Raw genomic sequence first — 18,016 nt, forward strand, 5'->3', positions numbered from 1 at the left:
TTTTTTTTTTTTTGATATCCAAGTATCCACCTTACAATGACTAAATCCTGGAGTCTACATCTTGGCCCCTCAAGCTGCAGACAGGTTAAACCGCAGGTTGTGTCCCAAACTGACCAGTGCTCAAAAACCCCCCCAACTAATCTGCCAAAGTGTCAAGCGAGTCGTTTCCCATCTTTGCACCTTACCTTCCAATAGAGCTCCTGCCTTCCAGGAGAATATCTGTCTTCCAAGAGCCTTTCAAGAATCGAACTCACGGCCTCTGATCTGCCAGCCTTGAAGCGCCCTCATCTTTACCAGTTGGGACGTATCCTGGGGGGCAAATCAATTTTATTCTTCTCTTGTATCGCTTGATGTCTTAATCAAAATGGACATTACCATAGTGCCGGCCTTTTGTTCAGTGTCGTCTGAATCACACACATTAATACATGTACAACTGGAAACAATCTCTTCTATGATGTTTCTATTAACGGTGATGAAGAAAATATTTTCTTAATTTCTTTGTACTCTTAAGATACTTTGAAATTATATTTTATTGGTAAATTCATATTGAAATTTACCTTGTCAAATTAAGTTTATTTTATTGATCTTATTCAGCTCAAATTTCTTTGATCAACCAAATTTAACACACTAATATTACCTTAAAAAATAACATAGCCCGTGCATTCCATGGGTAGACTATATATATATATATATATATATATATATATATATATATATATATATATATATATATATATATATATATATATATATATATATATATATATATATATATATATATATATATATATATATATATATATATATATATATATATATATATATATATATATATATATATATATATATATATATATATATATATATATATATATATATATATATATATATATATATATATATATATATATATATATATATATATATTCTACTTTTACGACTACATTCATTTATGCCAATTCTACTTTTACGACTATACACTATATGCCATCAACAAAAAGAGATACACCAAGAGCTCACATCCTATACACATTTCATACTTATTCATAATGAAAATAAATTCAAGTTTATCCTAATACAGAAAAAGAAAAAAAGAAGGAAATAATGAAATTGTAAAAAGACATCAAGATTGATAGCAGTCGATGAAAAATTGTAGTTCCATCACTGAGGTGCAGATAAAATATACACACTGTTGCTTTTAAGTAGAAGTTTGTATAAAACTAGCCAACTTTCTAACAGAATATTGATACCCTAATCATTAATCCAAAATAATAAATATCTTCATTAATACCACAATGAAGATATTTTACTATCCTTAAAAGGAAAATTTTCATCATTTAAGACTTAAGCCAAGCTGAATCCCCAAGATGAGTCGATAGTCGACTGTGCCAACGATTCAATCAAAACGTGCCAACTCTTCCCATGAACAAAGATCAGACCGAAAACCTATTCTACATAGCCTCCTACAATCTAACCTGTAAAAATACATGAAGGCGTATGCAATATTTTCCAGAAGTCGACAAGAAAAATGGCTCCCCAGTCATCAACTTGAATGGAAGTCATATCAATACATTCCTTTGAAAATAGGGTTTGTGCGACATATGCTAGCTCCATATTCCTCGTACTTTGCCTTTGTATGGCAAGCCTGTTTGCAGCAAAAGAAAAGAGTCGAACTTGTAAAATAAGTAAACAAAACGTGATAAATTGCAATACAATTAAGCACAGGGACAAGGAAATGGGAAATCAATGAAAACGATGGCCTTAAAAGGTAAATTTGTATGACCAGTGTATGTCTAACGCATAGCTGAAGACTGCTCGACTCTATTTGACAAGGAAACATCCAAAAGGATCTCACATTCTTTTTCTTATAAAGAAACAAGTTCGGGCTCACATGCAAAAGGAGCGCAAACACTAGATGACTTTGTAATCTATACAAAAAGATTGATGTATCCTCTTAGAATGGAAAAAATCTACATAATTTCGCCCACTCTCACAGGTAATGAAGTGATCATTCCTTTGATTGAAAGATGGCTTGTCGGTGTCCAAATTTAAGCCAAGTCAAATCCTAACACTGACATGCCAACATCATGTTTCTCCCAAAGACCAAATCCACCATATGATCAATTAAAGTTCCTCCAAAGATTGAGATTCTAAATTCAGTAATAGAATCTACCGTAAAAAACTCGGGAGTTGATGCAAGTACAGAGCCTCCACACCAAACTGCATATCTCTGGATAGGGTGGCTGACAACATTCACTTCAACTGGTTGTGCCTGGAGAAGCAACCCTTACAGTCAATACTTATAATGTGTTACTGATTAAAATTCCACCGTCAATGCTTATAATAGTAATGTAGACACACTTTTATTTCTCCAAGCTGAGCATCATGTGCAAGAATCCGAGCATCAACAATCTTTTTCAGCTCCCGTTGTAACCTCCGGTGGAAGTCTTTGAACATGGTTGATCCTCCAGATAATACAATATTCTGCAATATTCATAAACGGGCGTAGCCCTTAATATTCAAGAAATAAATAAATAGGTGTATTCAGTTAATAATTCACGCCAACCTTATACAAAGCTCGTCTTGTATCTATTGGAGCGGACTGGATACATTTATCTATCACGGCTGGTAAGGGGGTGGTAAAATCACTCTGGTAAATCTCAGGGTTGAAAAATACCTGCACAACAAGCCAAGTTAATCAACATAAATGTTTCCACCAACATCGATTTGCTTCTCTGACATGATAATTCAAAACCAAGAAAATGAATCTTATGACAAACAATTTCTAGTATTATTTTTTGCCGCCTACTGGAATAATTATTACCAAATCTTTGACATGAATCCTGTGAAACAAATTTTGGTCTATTCCCTTGTGTTACATCGGAACAAGTGAAACTAAGATCAAAGTCTCAGTCGCATGAGAAACAGGTAAACTCAGACTACAATGAATTTACATGGATTTGAGACAAACCTATGTAAAATAATTCATCTATAGCCGATGCTCCTTTAATGGTTTACGGGGATTGTTCAAACGAAGTATGTGATATCTTAAACTTGTAAACTAACAAAAACCATACTTTTCAGCAATTTTATAATGAGAACATGCAACAATGAAATATAATGTTTCAAATCAAGCTTAAAGCCAAAGAAAACAGCAAACCTCGGGTCCAAGAAACCGTTCATAGCCAATATCACAAGAATATGGGGCCCCGGTCCTCGGCTTAGTACCTCTCCATTGCTTAATATATTTTGCTGGCTCTTTGTCATGCTTATTGAACTCCTGAAATTACCAAAGAACAAAGACTTGTTATAAACAACCCTCAACATATCTCTGAGAAAGTTGAAGTGCAAAGGAAATAAGAAAATTCAGAGCCTGTAACAATACCACTAAGGCACGCAAATTCATGTGTATGAATATAAAGTGAAAGAAATAAATGCATATAATATCCGAAATTGTAAACGATGGTCAATAAGCAATATTGCATCTTATTCGGGTTGGAGATCAGAGGACGGCCTCCGTTTTAAAGTCATCAGTCCACAGACATACCTTGACAATATCAGAACAAGTGTAGCAATATGTTTCCTTGACTTTCCGTGCTACTTCAAAGGACTCCTCGGGTGGAACATGCTCCCCTCTTTCCTACATTAAACAACATGAAGAATAATAACAATCCCAAAAAGAGGACTGGTAAAACAATTACTTTTCCACTAAATTATTGTGTTCCCACTCCAAGATTACAAATTATCACTATGTGCATGTTTCGATTAAATTAACTTATAATTAAGTTTGTCAAACTTCAAAACATTTTCGTAGGGTACACAACTGCTACCCACTTATCCAACACTCATTTCTATCGATCTGTAATTTAAGCAATTTATGAACAATCCAAAACAAGCCTCATGCCAGATATGAAACAATACTAAATCAGCTGCTTCTGGAATATATTTTCCATAACACAGTGATTTTCAGCAAGGAACAATAAACCTCAAAAGTCCATAAGAAAGGAAATGATTATCATGTTATTGATTCAAATAGTCAATAAATTTTCGTGGTAAAGGAGCCAATTTATAAAATGAGAAAGGACACGGAGTTCTTTTAATCCCTAATTAGGATCTTTGCAAACCTCCATTCAGAGCACGCCTGAAGAAAATAGTACTACTGTTGAGGCAACCCCATTAATTCTAAATTTGAACATTTTTCAGATATAAGGCTAAACTTGAAAAATGAAACAGCACGGTAAAACCATAGCTTTCATCTCTCAGTGTAGAGTGCACAAGCTGTTGGTGTTTTTCACACATTTCACCTCACCTATGCCTCTCAAAACATTTGAGTTATTACAACAGTAGTGAGATGTGCAAACTTAAACTACAAGGAAAAGAAAGAATGTGAGGCTCGATAGTGAAGAATGTTTCCTCTCGTGCAAGATCGACAATAAAATTCTTCAAGATAAAGATTTGATACATCAGATTACAAATTATGAACCTGAATAAGTGAAAACAAACGAAAAAAAAAACATTCAACTTACTTGCATGAGCTGCTGGACAAAATGAGTGACATCTTTTCCAGCAATAGGAATAGACTTAATGCTGCTTCCAATAACATAGCCCTCTGCAATGGGTACAACATGAGCAGCCCCATCACCAACATCCACAACAACCCCGGTCATCTCACACTACGAAAAAGTATTGAATGGATATATAGATAAAATACATGTTTTTCCCTTACTATCAAGATCGCCAAAGTTTTAATAGAGTGTAAATTAAGCAATGCAGTCAATAGATTGAATGTGCTAGCTTCTGAACAAATTCCAATAAATACATGGGGGTATGGTTAAAAGACAATAAACAGACATTTTTGGCCCATAGGACCTGCCACAAGCATACCATACAAGTACAAAATCAATATCAGAAAAAGATTGACCCCTAAAACACGTGCACGTCTTAAACATGAATTAGGGTTCAACGTTCCAAAAAAATGGGAGGCAACCAAAGAATAAAAGGCTCAATGTGTATATTCCTTTCCAGACTGACATCACTAAAATAATACAAATCTTCAATTCGTGGTACGTTTACCTCTTAATATCTTCACATCCAACAGAGATACTATGTATTAAGAAGTTTTGCCATATTTTAATAAGAAAAGCATCTATAATGCTCTCAACATATTTTTAGGGTACTTTTTAGTTTGATTCCTGTATGCTAGAAAGAAGAGAAAAACACAGATAAAATAAGATTACAGGACAATGCTGATGGAGCAACATGGTAGATCCAGTCTGTTTATGCAGCAAAGTAAATCGCATCCAAACGCACGAGTTAGACTTAATGATATAAGAACCTCATGGAGACACTTCTGGGCTGATAAAATAAGGGCTTGGAAAAAATCATCATTCATGATTTACCTAACAATGAAATTGTGACAAAATTAACACCCAGAGATACGGAGCAGAAGTATATTTTAGATTTTTTTATCATCTATTTTTCTTACAAGTGTGAATGGGTGATATCAATCTTTTATAAAAAAAAAAAAAAAAAAGGATGTCAAATGTTTGATTCCTACTACACACTTGACTAAGTAGCCAAAAACACTCTCCTCCCTTTTCATGGTAATCATCTTCTCTCCATATATACCAATACCAATGTTTTTAGAATTTGTCATTTGCTTGCTGAAATTTCTGCCTAAATATTTTGAATTTTTGCACATGCATCCAGCCTACCTTATCTTATGAAGAATAAAAGAAAAATCTCTCTTCCCCGATAATTCACCCATTTGACAGGGTACAATTCTTTCAATAAAAACAACAAATATTCATTCATATACCATAGCTGTACATTTGTACCTATGGGTGCATACGGCTCTAGGGAAGTTCAGCTAACACACTATCTAATAAGCACGTAAGAAGGTTATTTAAACTTTACAAATTAACATAAATCCACTACCCCGTGAAACAATCTAATTCACATTTTTAATGTATACTTCAAATCCACAACACTATAATTTTCCAACTAAGTCCAACAAGAGGACCCTGAATTGACTATGCGTTCCGTCGTCAGCAAGCAGTGGCCGACAAGGGCCCTTTTCCCTAAATATCTTGGGAAGCGAAGAAGACAGGTTTGAAACTCATTCAGTTAGCCATATAAAAAGGATAACCAGAATAGCTAAGAATCATCAAAGACCTTTAAACAGAATAAGAATCGTAAATCCTCCTAGCCTAATGACATGAAAACCAACCTTGGACGTTGTGGAACCAGCAGCCAGAGCTAAAACGGGCTGCACCGCCATATAGAGTCCTGCAACATTAAATGTCTCAAACATAATTTCACCCATATACTCCCGGCTCTCTGGTGCAGTCAATGGGCTCTCTGTCAATAAAAAGTAATGATCCTCTGGATCGCAACGCAGATAATTATATATACACTGCTGCCAGAACTTCTCCATTGCATCCCAATCATCGACTTGGCCATGCTTAATGGGATATCTCAAATTGTAATTGTTATTCGACTTTGATCTAGAGAATGCCTCTTCCCCTATATAAAAATCAAGATCTGCCATCACACCGGCATTATACTGCGCTGAAAAATAGCTGCTCTTCGTAGAACTAACTCGAGGCTGGTTGACAAATGACTGGTTCGCAGCAACTACAGTTGGGACTATGAAACAAGGCTCAACATTTCCAGCAAAACCTATTTTAGTATACCTGGTTATAAACAAGAACGGCAAAAAAAATTCAAAAAATTACAAAGCTTATGTCTTTTGGGAATTTCATCAAACAGTTTAATCACTATTTAAAAAACGATCTTTGCAAAATACCCCGTGCCATTATCGATAACTACAGCGGGACGAGACGTGGCAGGATCCATGAGCGAGCGAAACGGTGATCAAAAGCTGAGATTTTTGGAGGGTTTTAAGAAAAACAGCGATAATGATCATTCTGACCCAACTATATTATAACCACCCATGTCATAATTGAGTCATCAAATTCATCATCATTAATAGAGGCGATGTTTTCAGAGACTCTTTTATTTGAATCGAATAATGAAAACAAAATATACTTTTTCGAGTATGAATAAAAACGCAACGTTGGGTGTTGAATTTTGTCAGTTTTATGCAGATTTGACGTAGGGGCTGAGGCTGAACAAAGAACGGCCGGCTTAATTTGGAGTCTGGGATGGATTTGATTTGGAATTGAGGGTAGCGTAAAGTGATAGATTTTCCTGCCATTTTCCCCGCTACTCGGTCATAGTTTTCTCGTCATCAATCCAAGTATACATGCTTCTGTAAAATTATAATGTTGGTCCTTAACCTATTTTTTTAATAGCAGATTAGTATTCCATATTTGTATAGTTGCAATTAACCCCAATGATGAAACCATCTACATCGTCGTAAATTGAGAAATGTCATGATACGGGCATTTCTTTTTCATAAAAAGGGAATAGATGCATAATTAATGAGGATTATTCAAATAGATTTTTTTTCATATAAAGAAGATATATATTAATGAACTTCCTGAAATTGTGTCATGCGATTTAATCAATTGTCTTGATTATTGAATGTCATTAAGAAATAAGAATCTATATTATTAAAAATTTCTATCATTATTCATATACGTAATGAATCATCATACACTTTGATATCTTATTGTTTTTGAGCAAAAGGGGCAATATCGTTCCCCCATTTATCAAGAATTACGATTTTCTAATAGTATTATAATCATTCAATGAGCAATTAATGAGGATTATTCAAATAGATCTTTTTCATATAAAGAAGATATATATTAATGAACTTCCTGAAATTGTGTCATGCGATTTAACCAATTGTCTTGATTATTGAATGTCATTAAGAAATAAGAATCTATATTATCAAAAATTTCTATCATTATTCATATACGTAATGAATCATCATACACTTTGATATCTTATTGTTTTTGAGCAAAAGGGGCAATATCGTTCCCCCATTTATCAAGAATTACGATTTTCTAATAGTATTATAATCATTCAATGAGAACTTTCAAATCAACAATTTAAACTATTGATTATAACAATGAATGTAGGGTTGATCATCGGAGAGTGTCACTAAAATATGTATCACCTCAAGTTATTAGACACTAACTCCTTTGAAAAACTAAACCTAACTAGTTTCATAAAATTGCACTGAGAGAAGTTCTATTATTATTTATTAGAGAATAAATAGAGAATAAATGAGGGTAAATCACATTATAGATCCCCTAACCTTTTCACTTTGTCATAATTTTACCCCATTAAACCTTAACATGACATATCATTTACAACCGTTCATTAAATAGCAAATTACATTCCTACTAATAGTTTTTGTCAAGCTTTTTCTATTACTAGTGAATGAACGTGCGGTTAATGTTTAAAATAAGCGCATGTAAAATTTAGAAAAATTCTTTTATAAATTTGATATGTATTCATAGATTCGTTGAAATTGACTTAATTTTCATCAATTTTTTTTGTATATTTTTTATTTTTTATATGAACATGTGAGAATTTACATATATTTGTACCAGGCATTTCCCTTTAAAAAAGTTTGTGGAAAATTTTTTTTGAATATATTTCTCTAAATATATTAGCTCAACTTAAAATATGATTTAGCCCACTCAAGTTTTACCCCTAATCCAATACTATGATTATAATAGTTAAATATCACCAAAATATACAATATAACAATATCTACACTATTGTATTAAAAATAGTTTTTCATGTTGACAGGCACCATGCAAAATCATAAATTATGACTTAAAACTTTCAAATCAACAATTTAAACTATTGATTATAACAATGAATGTAGGGTTGATCATCGGAGAGTGTCACTAAAATATGTATCAACTCAAGTTATTAGACACTAACTCCTTTGAAAAACTAAACCTAACTAGTTTCATAAAATTGCACTGAGAGAAGTTCTATTATTATTTATTAGAGATTAAATGAGGGTAAATCACATTATAGATCCCCTAACCTTTTCACTTTGTCATAATTTTACCCCATTAAACCTTAACATGACATATCATTTACAACCGTTTATTAAATAGCAAATTACATTCCTACTAATAGTTTTTGTCAAGCTTTTTCTATTACTAGTGAATGAACGTGCGGTTAATGTTTAAAATAAGCGCGTGTAAAATTTAGAAAAATTCTTTTATAAATTTGACATGTATTCATAAATTCGTTGAAATTGACTTAATTTTCATCAATTTTTTTTGTATATTTTTTATTTTTTATATGAACATGTGAGAATTTACATATATTTGTACCAGGCATTTCCCTTTAAAAAAGTTTGTGGAAAATTTTTTTTGAATATACTTCTCTAAATATATTAGCTCAACCTAAAATATGATTTAGCCCACTCAAGTTTTACGCCTAATCCAATACTATGATTATAATAGTTAAATATCACCAAAATATGCAATATAACAATATCTACACTATTGTATTAAAAATAGTTTTTCATGTTGACAGGCACCATGCAAAATCATAAATTATGACTTAAAATGTTAAATACAATTTCATGTATCAACCCTCTTCCAAAGACCTGATTTTGTAAGATTGCAAAAATATAATTAAAGATTAGAAAATAATGTGGACATGGGCATAAACATAAAGGAAGAAAACATATTCAAACTTTTCAAAGTTCAATTAAAAAGAATTTTAAATCGAACAAAAAATTATTTATAACGTGAAAAAAAAAAAGAAATTTTAAAGCAATTTTCGAAAAAAAATAATAAAAACAAAAGAAATTAAACAAAAGAAAGTTATGAAAATTAAATAAAGAATATAGATATATTATTTAATTAAAATTGAAAAAAATGAGTTTTATCATAAAGAGAAAAGAATTTCAATTTTTATTTTTATTTATTTATTTTTTTTTTTTTTGCATCGTGGGTGCAAAAAAGTCGTAGTGTTGTTTTCAATCATTTCTCCATTTTCATAAGCCAGTTCGTTGCAACCATCACCTACACTACAATATTTCTCCATTTTCACACATCACTTCACTTCATCCACTCCAATACTAATAAACAAAAGAAACTAAGGGGATGTTTTCTTCATATTTCAGTTTTGTAGTTTTGAGTTTTGAATTCATTTGGTGTTTTGTGTTTTAAAATTGCTGAAATACGTTCTTTTTGTCATTTTGAAAAACTTTTTATTTATTTATTTTTTTTTTGCATCGTGGGTGCAAAAAAGTCGTAGTGTTGTTTTCAATCATTTCTCCATTTTCATAAGCCAGTTCGTTGCAACCATCACCTACACTACAATATTTCTCCATTTTCACGCATCACTTCACTTCATCCACTCCAATACTAATAAACAAAAGAAACTAAGGGGATGTTTTCTTCATATTTCAATTTTGTAGTTTTGAGTTTTGAATTCATTTGGTGTTTTGTGTTTTAAAATTGCTGAAATACGTTCTTTTTGTCATTTTGAAAAACTGTTTCTCAAAACATGAAAGTGCAAAACGGGTTTACTTTGAAATTTTGAAAATATTTTATTTAATAAATTTTAATAGTTTATTTTAGATCTACTTTTTGTGATTTTTTGTTATTTGATTGCAGGAATTCGTTGAAATTATAAGCTAAATTTTTGGTCTTTTTTATTGAAATACTGGGTTTGATTCCCATGGTTTTTTGGCGATGAATGTGGATGGTCAGAAATTGGTTTATTTAGAGATTATCTATGATGAACAAAAAAAATTTGCCACAGTTTTATATTCACTCATTACTTTTGTTTGAGATGAAATTTTTTTTTTTAAAAAATGGAAAAATCAATATAATGACTAAAATTGAGAGTCGTAATTTATGGATTATACTCCAACAAACAGAATTCAAATCCGAATTAAATTTATCAAAATATAACCAAAACAAAACTTACTAAAAAAGGAAATAACACATATGGTTTTTTGGCGATGAATGTGGATGGTCAGAAATTGGTTTATTTAGAGATTATCTATGATGAACAAAAAAAATTTGCCACAGTTTTATATTCACTCATTACTTTTGTTTGAGATGAAATTTTTTTTTTTTAAAAAATGGAAAAATCAATATAATGACTAAAATTGAGAGTCGTACTCCAACAAACAGAATTCAAATCCGAATTAAATTTATCAAAATATAACCAAAACAAAACTTACTAAAAAAGGAAATAACACATAAATAAAGGTTTAAATGAAAGAATTTGCCCAAAATTAACCCCACTTTAGCAACCACGTTTTTTATGAAATTTTAGTGTTTTCAATCAAATTTGATTAAAATTTTAATAAAAATGGACAATCTCAAAATTTCTCCAAACGCCAGGAAATTGGAGCTCTTAGCAAAAATTCTCCAAAAAAAATGTGCTCTATACAAAGAGAACGCTTTACACAGCACAGAGTGAACTCTCCGAGTGTGCATAGAGTGTGTTCACTCGGTGGCACGGAAAGAACACTTGTGTCACGCGGAGTGGTTCACTCTGTGTCACGGAGTATGTATAGAGTGTGTTCACTCTGTAACACGGAGTGTGTTCCTCCGTGGATGACTAGCAAGAAATCCCCCCAGCAAGACGTAATGACCAGCAAGAAAACTTAAAACAACACCAAAATCGTGCCAAACAGAACTCGAATGTATTTTAAATCTAAAAATAACTCACCAGGAGCTGCTAGCTGCCCAGAAAAGAAACTAAAATTGGAACTCCAAAACTAGACTGTCCGTAAAAATAAACCAAGTTTGCTGCCAAACTGACCAAAAATGGAAACAAGAATAGAAAAGAGAGCAGCATGAGGTCCTATTCCTATATATACTCCTGGTGAACTATCTAAAACAACTATAATCTACACTACTCCCTCGGTTAACAACGTAAACTTAATAATGGATAATAATTAAGGACCACTACTAAAATCGAAAATTTAATCAACAAGCTTAAAACATCATTTGAAAATATATAGTGGTGCACTCTGCAAATAATGGTTTTTATGGAAATACATTCAAGAGCTGCAAATCTATTGATATATTATAATAAACTATGTAGACTTTCAAAAAAAAAAAAAAAAAAAAAATGTTGAGACATTGTCTGCGTTGAACAGTAAATCACAAGTGAAAACATGAGAAAAGAAAAGAAAAAATCTACTGAAAGACCTCTTAATTCATATATCAGAAATTAAACTTGAAATCTGCTTCCAAATTCAAATGGAAGCAGATAAAGTCAAATGCTAAATTATTAAATCAAGAGATGTATAGTGTTATGCAATGTTCTATAATAGCAGAGACCAAACTATACTAATCTTGTATTTGAGACCAAACAAGCAAGTATGAGAAAAGTCAGCTGAAAGTCACTCCTAGGCCAAAATGTTCCTTGTTTCCTTGCCTCTTCATCAATCTTCTCTACAAGGCCAGACTTTGTTGATGACTTGTCCTCAGATAACTGCTAATTTTTGAAGGGACCCCCACACAGACCATGAACAAAGACAACATCCAGTGGAGGAAGCTCCATTTCTGAGTAGCTTTTATAGCTAGATCCCAAAGCTCCATGCTCCTTTTCAGAAAAAGAAATGAGTATCTAACTCGAACATATTAATCATAGGAAAGCATCATATATCCTTTTATGTCTCTTTTTTTCCCAACATAACCTTCATTTAATGGCTAAAATATTAATTGGCATGGTTTTTAGAAGCAGTTAAATTTTTTCCCTAGTCTATGTCAAAATTGTTTAGGTTGGAAAACATAGAAACATTGTGAAGCATAACCAAGTACTTGTTTTAAGCCTGGATTACTTCAGCCATCATAATTAAAAAATTTAATTCAGAAATCCATGGCAACTCATTAGTTCTTTACAATTCTAGGACGAAAACTATGTGACCATTTAAGTGAATTACTTGAACAATCTTTCTCTTTACAACTAATGACAAAGAAAAACACCCCCAAAGCAATTATATAACAATTTAAGTAAATTACTTATGGGCCCAGAAAAATCACTTGCATTCAATTATGGCAAGCTGGTTACCATCCAGTGTTTACATCTTATCTAATTGGTATGGGAACAATCAAAAAGCTGATGTCACTAGAGTCCATAACGAACCTAGTGTTGCAACAAAAAAAATAATAATAGAGTTAATCTGAGGTAATAAGTTATTAAGTACAGTATACCAGATACATGGCATGGATCAAGTTAAATCTAACCACTTGATATGATTTTTTAGTAAACATGTAAGACGTTTTTCTTTTGTCCCTTGAGAACAATTGGTTATTTACTCATTTCTTAGATTACAGTCACCAACCATATAGTTCATTCAGTTCATTGTTCCCACTTTTATCTCCATTTGTATAGTTGATGGCTCTCAGCATAAACAACCTTATTCCCCCGTGCGGAAAGTTAATCTTAAAAAATATAATGATATTTTAAGCTCAAAATCCCCCTTCAACACCTAAACCCTTGGAAGGTATAATATTTTTTTTTAATTTATGAATTCTATTATTATGGAATACAATTGAAATCAAAAGTGAAAGTGCGTGCATGCACACCACAAAAAAGTGCTTATAAACATCGAATTAACAAAAAATCGACCAATTCATTATGCACAAAAGAAACATCTTTTATAGCTAGATCCCAAAGCTCCATGCTCCTTTTCAGAAAAAGAAATGAGTATCTAACTCGAACATATTAATCATAGGAAAGCATCATATATCCTTTTATGTCTCTTTTTTTCCCAACTTAACCTTCATTTAATGGCTAAAATATTAATTGGCATGGTTTTTAGAAGCAGTTAAATTTTTTCCCTAGTCTATGTCAAAATTGTTTAGGTTGGAAAACATAGAAACATTGTGAAGCATAAACAAGTACTTGTTTTAAGCCTGGATTACTTTAGCCATCATAATTAAACAATTTAATTCAAAAATCCATGGCAACTCATTAGTTCTTTACAATTCCAGGACGAAAACTATGTGACCATTTAAGTGAATTACTTGAACAATCTTTCTCTTTACAACTAATGACAAAGAAAAACATCCCCAAAGCAATTATATAACAATTTAAGTAAATTACTTATGGTCCTAGAAATATCACTTGCATTCAATTATGGCAAGCTGGTTACCATCCCGTGTTTACATCTTATCTAATTGGTATGAGAACAATCAAAAAGCTGATGTTACCAGAGTCCATAACAAACCTAGTGTTGCAATAAAAAAAAAAATAATAATAATAATAATAATAATAATAGAGTTAATCTGAGGTAATAAGTTATTGAGTACAGTATACCAGATACATGGCATGGATTAAGTTAAATCTAACCACTTGATATGAGTTTTTAGTAAACATGTAAGACATTTTTTTTTGTCCCTTGAGAACAATTGGTTATTTACTCATTTCTTAGATTACAGTCACCAACCATATAGTTCATTCAGTTCATTGTTCCCACTTTTATCTCCATTTGTATAGTTGATGGCTCTCAGCATAAACAACCTTATTCCCCGTGCGGAAAGTTAATCTTAAAAAATGTAATGATATTCTAAGCTCAAAATCCCCCTTCAACATCTAAACCCTTGGAAGGTATAATTTTATTTTTTTTTTTAATTTATGAATTCTATTATTATGGAATACAATTGAAATCAAAAGTGAAGGTGCGTGCATGCACACCACAAAAAAGTGCTTATAAACATCGAATTAACAAAAAATCGACCAATTCATTATGCACAAAAGAAACATATAATTATATGTCTGGTAAACTCACTCAAATGGGTCTTTGGTGGATCCTTTGTTATGCTCCTTAGAACCCTTATTTACACTCTAAACACCCTTCAAAATTCAAAAATTTAGGAACACAGATGCTCAAAATAATAATTCATAAAAAATAAAAGCTTAAATGCGAGCATGACCCATAGCTAAAACTGTTGACATACATACCCATACACTTACAGAGCATTAGAATCCAAAAATTTAGAGTTGTCCATTTTTTCAAACATCTAATTATAAATCAAAAACGGATAAAAAAAAAAAAAAAAAAAAAAAAAAAGCTCGAAACACCCTTCAAAATTCAAAAATTTAGGGACACAGATGCTCAAAATAATAATTCATAAAAAATAAAAGCTTAAATGTGAACATGACCCACGGCTAAAACTGTTGACATATATACTCATACACTTACAAAGCATTAGAATTCAAAAATTTAGAGCTGCCCATTTTTTCAAACAACTAATTATAAATAAAAAAAGGAGCGAAAAAAATAACACCCACTTCGTATATTCAAATCACTTTAAAAAAAAAAAAAAAAAAAAAAAAAAAAATACACCCACTTCGTATATTCAAATCACTTTAAAAAAAAAAGACGAAGAAAAAGAAGAAGAAGAATACATACACAAGATTGAAGATGATGCTTTTCAGTTTTATGGCAAACTTATAGTAGCGAGAGTCATGGAGAGAGAAATACAAAAGAAACAAAGAAGAAGAAGAAATAAAGAGGAGTTTGCACAAGGTTGCGTGGGAAATGAAGGAGTGGTTGGTTGAGTGTGAAAATGAAGGAATGGGTATTGAAAAGAGAACCGTAAAAAAAATTAGTGAAGGACGACACATTTTTTTGACACATGTCCTGGAATTCTTTCACTCTTTTATATATGTAGGAAAGTTATGTATAAACATAATCTTGCCCTTTAATTTTAAAAAAACAAACAAAAACAATATAAAAAATTACCTCCCCCCACTTTAATCCCCAAACCAAACTAGAAGAGAAAATTTTCTAGTATAAAGTACTCAATATTCTTTATCACTGTTTTATTGACAAGAGCATTAAATAGTTTGGACTCACCATTTAATTGGGGATCTATATGTGATTAAATAATAAACAGTTAATTAAATAGTGGTAGAGAGTAGTCAGCTCCACGCTTTAGAGTAGGTATTTTCTCCACTAGCATCATTATTGATGTGGAGAAAAGCTTGAAGATATAATTGGAGTTTAGGCATGGGAAGTATAATATTTTGCTTTAAAAAATTGTTTTAATTTTCTGGTTAATCCCTCTTTACTTCTCTTGTGATGATTCTATTGCGATCAATCTCCAACAGTCAGGAGGTGAATATTCCAGCCACTCCAATTGTTAGACATCATAACTATGAATCTCAAAGAGTAATTGTCTATCTTCTTTATATGAATGTGAACATTAATAAAATTCTAAACCCAAAAAAATGAAATTTGTTTATATTGTATTTTTTTTTAAATTTATGTATATATGCTTCAAATTTGATTAGAATGTGTTATTTTTTCTTATTGTGCCCTTGATGTATATTTTAGATCCATAAATTTATTGTTTATAGTAATTTTGATGATTTTTCGCTTGTTACTTAAATAATAATATGTATCAATTGATTCTTTACTTATGTAGGTTTTTTACATTGTTCTATGTGAATAATTTTTTCATTTCTATATTTGTTTGGTATTGGAATGAAAACAAAGGATCAAGCCACTTTTTGCTGTTATTTAAATTGAAAAAATAGGTAGAACTTTTGTAATAGAAAGAGGAGAGTAGAAAAAAATGATTATTTAAGAATACGGCTGCTGAATATGAATCATGCTAATTGTACACTTTTGAATGATATTATGGATAATGTTGCGTGATATGTGAAAAATTGTGCCATTGATTTGAATAAGTGTTTGTAAAAATCAATGGTTCAAAGTATCACCTCAACCAATCTCATTCATGATGTCAAACTTAAAATTATGCTCACTCAGATAGATTTGGATGATGCATTATTGGAATTTAACAAGATGCCCACAACTTGGATGTTAGAGAAAAAACAATGTAGGAATGGAAATGCCCATAGATTTATCTTCATTTTCAAATCATATTCTTCACGACATTTTGAAGGAGAAAACTATAACTACATTATAGTTGAAATTTGAGTAATTGTGCATGACTAAGAGTCTAACTAGAAAATTGCACCTAAAGTAGCATTTGCATTCTCGTCGCATGGCAGATGATACATCCATAGAAAATCACCTTGCTATCTTTAAAGAAATTGTCGATGATTTGAAAACCTTGTAGGCTAAGTATAATGAAGAGGATTCGTGTTTGATTTTATTGTATTCGGTGTCTGTTTCATATATGTCATTTAGAGATACGATATTATATAGCCGTGATGCTCTCAACGTTGAAGAAATATATGATGCTTTGTTTTTTAAGGACGAGCTGAATCATTTTCTTAGATTTGAGGCTCAAGGAGAAGGCGTTATTATTCATGATGGTTATGAGAGGGGTAGATCGAAATCTAACATCAGAAATCAAATTTGTAACTATTGCAAGAAGAATGGGCACATTAAAAAGGATTGCAACAAATTACAAATAAAGAAAAGTTGAGTACAAATCAAAAGGGAAGACAACTAGAAACTTCAGGTGAAGTAGATGTCGTAGAGAACTGTTTGAGTAACGGAAAACTTTTGGTCATTTTTTACGACAACTCCAAACCTTACAAGGATTAAATTCTTGATATAGCTTGCACTTTTTATATATATCCTGATTCGTATTTGTTTTCAACATATCTTGTTTCAAAATGTGTTGAGTTATAGACAACAACACATCCTGTAAAGTAACTGGCACTGAAAAGGTCAGACTTAAGATATTGGATGGGATGATGAGAACACTTGATGCAATGAGACACGTTCTAGGTTTAAAAGGAAATCTTATCTCATTGACTATTTTTGATTCAAAACGGTACAAGTTCGTTGGTAAATGTGAGGTTTTGAAGGTTTGTAAAGGTGTCTATGTTGTTTTGGAGGGACAGCAAAGGTCCTAGTTATATGTCTTGCAAGGTCATAATTTTTGACAATCAATCAGTAGGGGCTTAGTACTTTAGTGGATATTCAGTTTGGTACAGTACCGTTGGAGTTTGGTTTGGGGTCCGTGTTAAAGAATACAACTCAATTGAGTTCATAAGTTATGGATAATGTCTCTTTGTTGCCCACCATCAGCGCCATTATATTCTATTGCTTAAAAAACACCCAAGAGAAATATTAAGCATCCATATAGGTACGGGAAAGCTAATTTAGATGCGT

General features: G+C 31.7%; 1 protein-coding gene and 1 long non-coding RNA gene across 3 annotated transcripts; both read right to left on the bottom strand.

Moving 5' to 3' along the window:
* Window positions 1–1,105: 1,105 nt before the first annotated feature.
* Window positions 1,106–7,250, bottom strand: LOC111376603 (actin-related protein 3-like). Of its 2 annotated transcripts, none has more exons than XM_022999566.1 (9): window positions 6,809–7,250; window positions 6,230–6,681; window positions 4,527–4,673; window positions 3,548–3,640; window positions 3,161–3,280; window positions 2,567–2,677; window positions 2,362–2,484; window positions 2,174–2,272; window positions 1,106–1,645 (listed from the first exon to the last, which is right to left on the bottom strand). In XM_022999566.1, the coding sequence occupies exons 1-9, from the start codon at window positions 6,816–6,818 to the stop codon at window positions 1,565–1,567; spliced, it is 1,236 nt and encodes a 411-aa protein (XP_022855334.1). In that variant the 5' UTR covers window positions 6,819–7,250; the 3' UTR covers window positions 1,106–1,564. The 2 variants fall into 2 exon arrangements, with proteins under 2 accessions (XP_022855334.1, XP_022855333.1); XM_022999565.1 differs by having other exon boundaries at window positions 1,111–1,645; window positions 6,230–6,695; window positions 6,809–7,249.
* Window positions 7,251–12,091: 4,841 nt separating this feature from the next.
* LOC111376604 lies at window positions 12,092–15,485 on the bottom strand. Its single transcript, XR_002699509.1, has 3 exons — window positions 15,332–15,485; window positions 14,708–14,772; window positions 12,092–12,516 (listed from the first exon to the last, which is right to left on the bottom strand). It is a non-coding gene; the product is annotated as an uncharacterized LOC111376604 (long non-coding RNA).
* Window positions 15,486–18,016: the final 2,531 nt, after the last annotated feature.

Source organism: Olea europaea, unplaced genomic scaffold (assembly GCF_002742605.1).
Source record: "Olea europaea var. sylvestris unplaced genomic scaffold, O_europaea_v1 scaffold1532, whole genome shotgun sequence".
NCBI lineage: Eukaryota > Viridiplantae > Streptophyta > Magnoliopsida > Lamiales > Oleaceae > Olea > Olea europaea.

Bases quoted from the DNA above. Each gene is read 5' to 3' on its own strand.
- LOC111376603 (XM_022999565.1), bottom strand. From the start codon at position 6,858: ATGGATCCTGCCACGTCTCGTCCCGCTGTAGTTATCGATAATGGCACG. The intron at 2,678-3,160 runs GTTTGCTGTTTT...CTTGTTGTGCAG, and splicing joins AACGGTTTCTTGGACCCGAG to GTATTTTTCAACCCTGAGAT. The intron at 1,646-2,173 runs GTAGATTCTATT...TGCTGCAAACAG, and splicing joins CAACTCCCGAGTTTTTTACG to GCTTGCCATACAAAGGCAAA.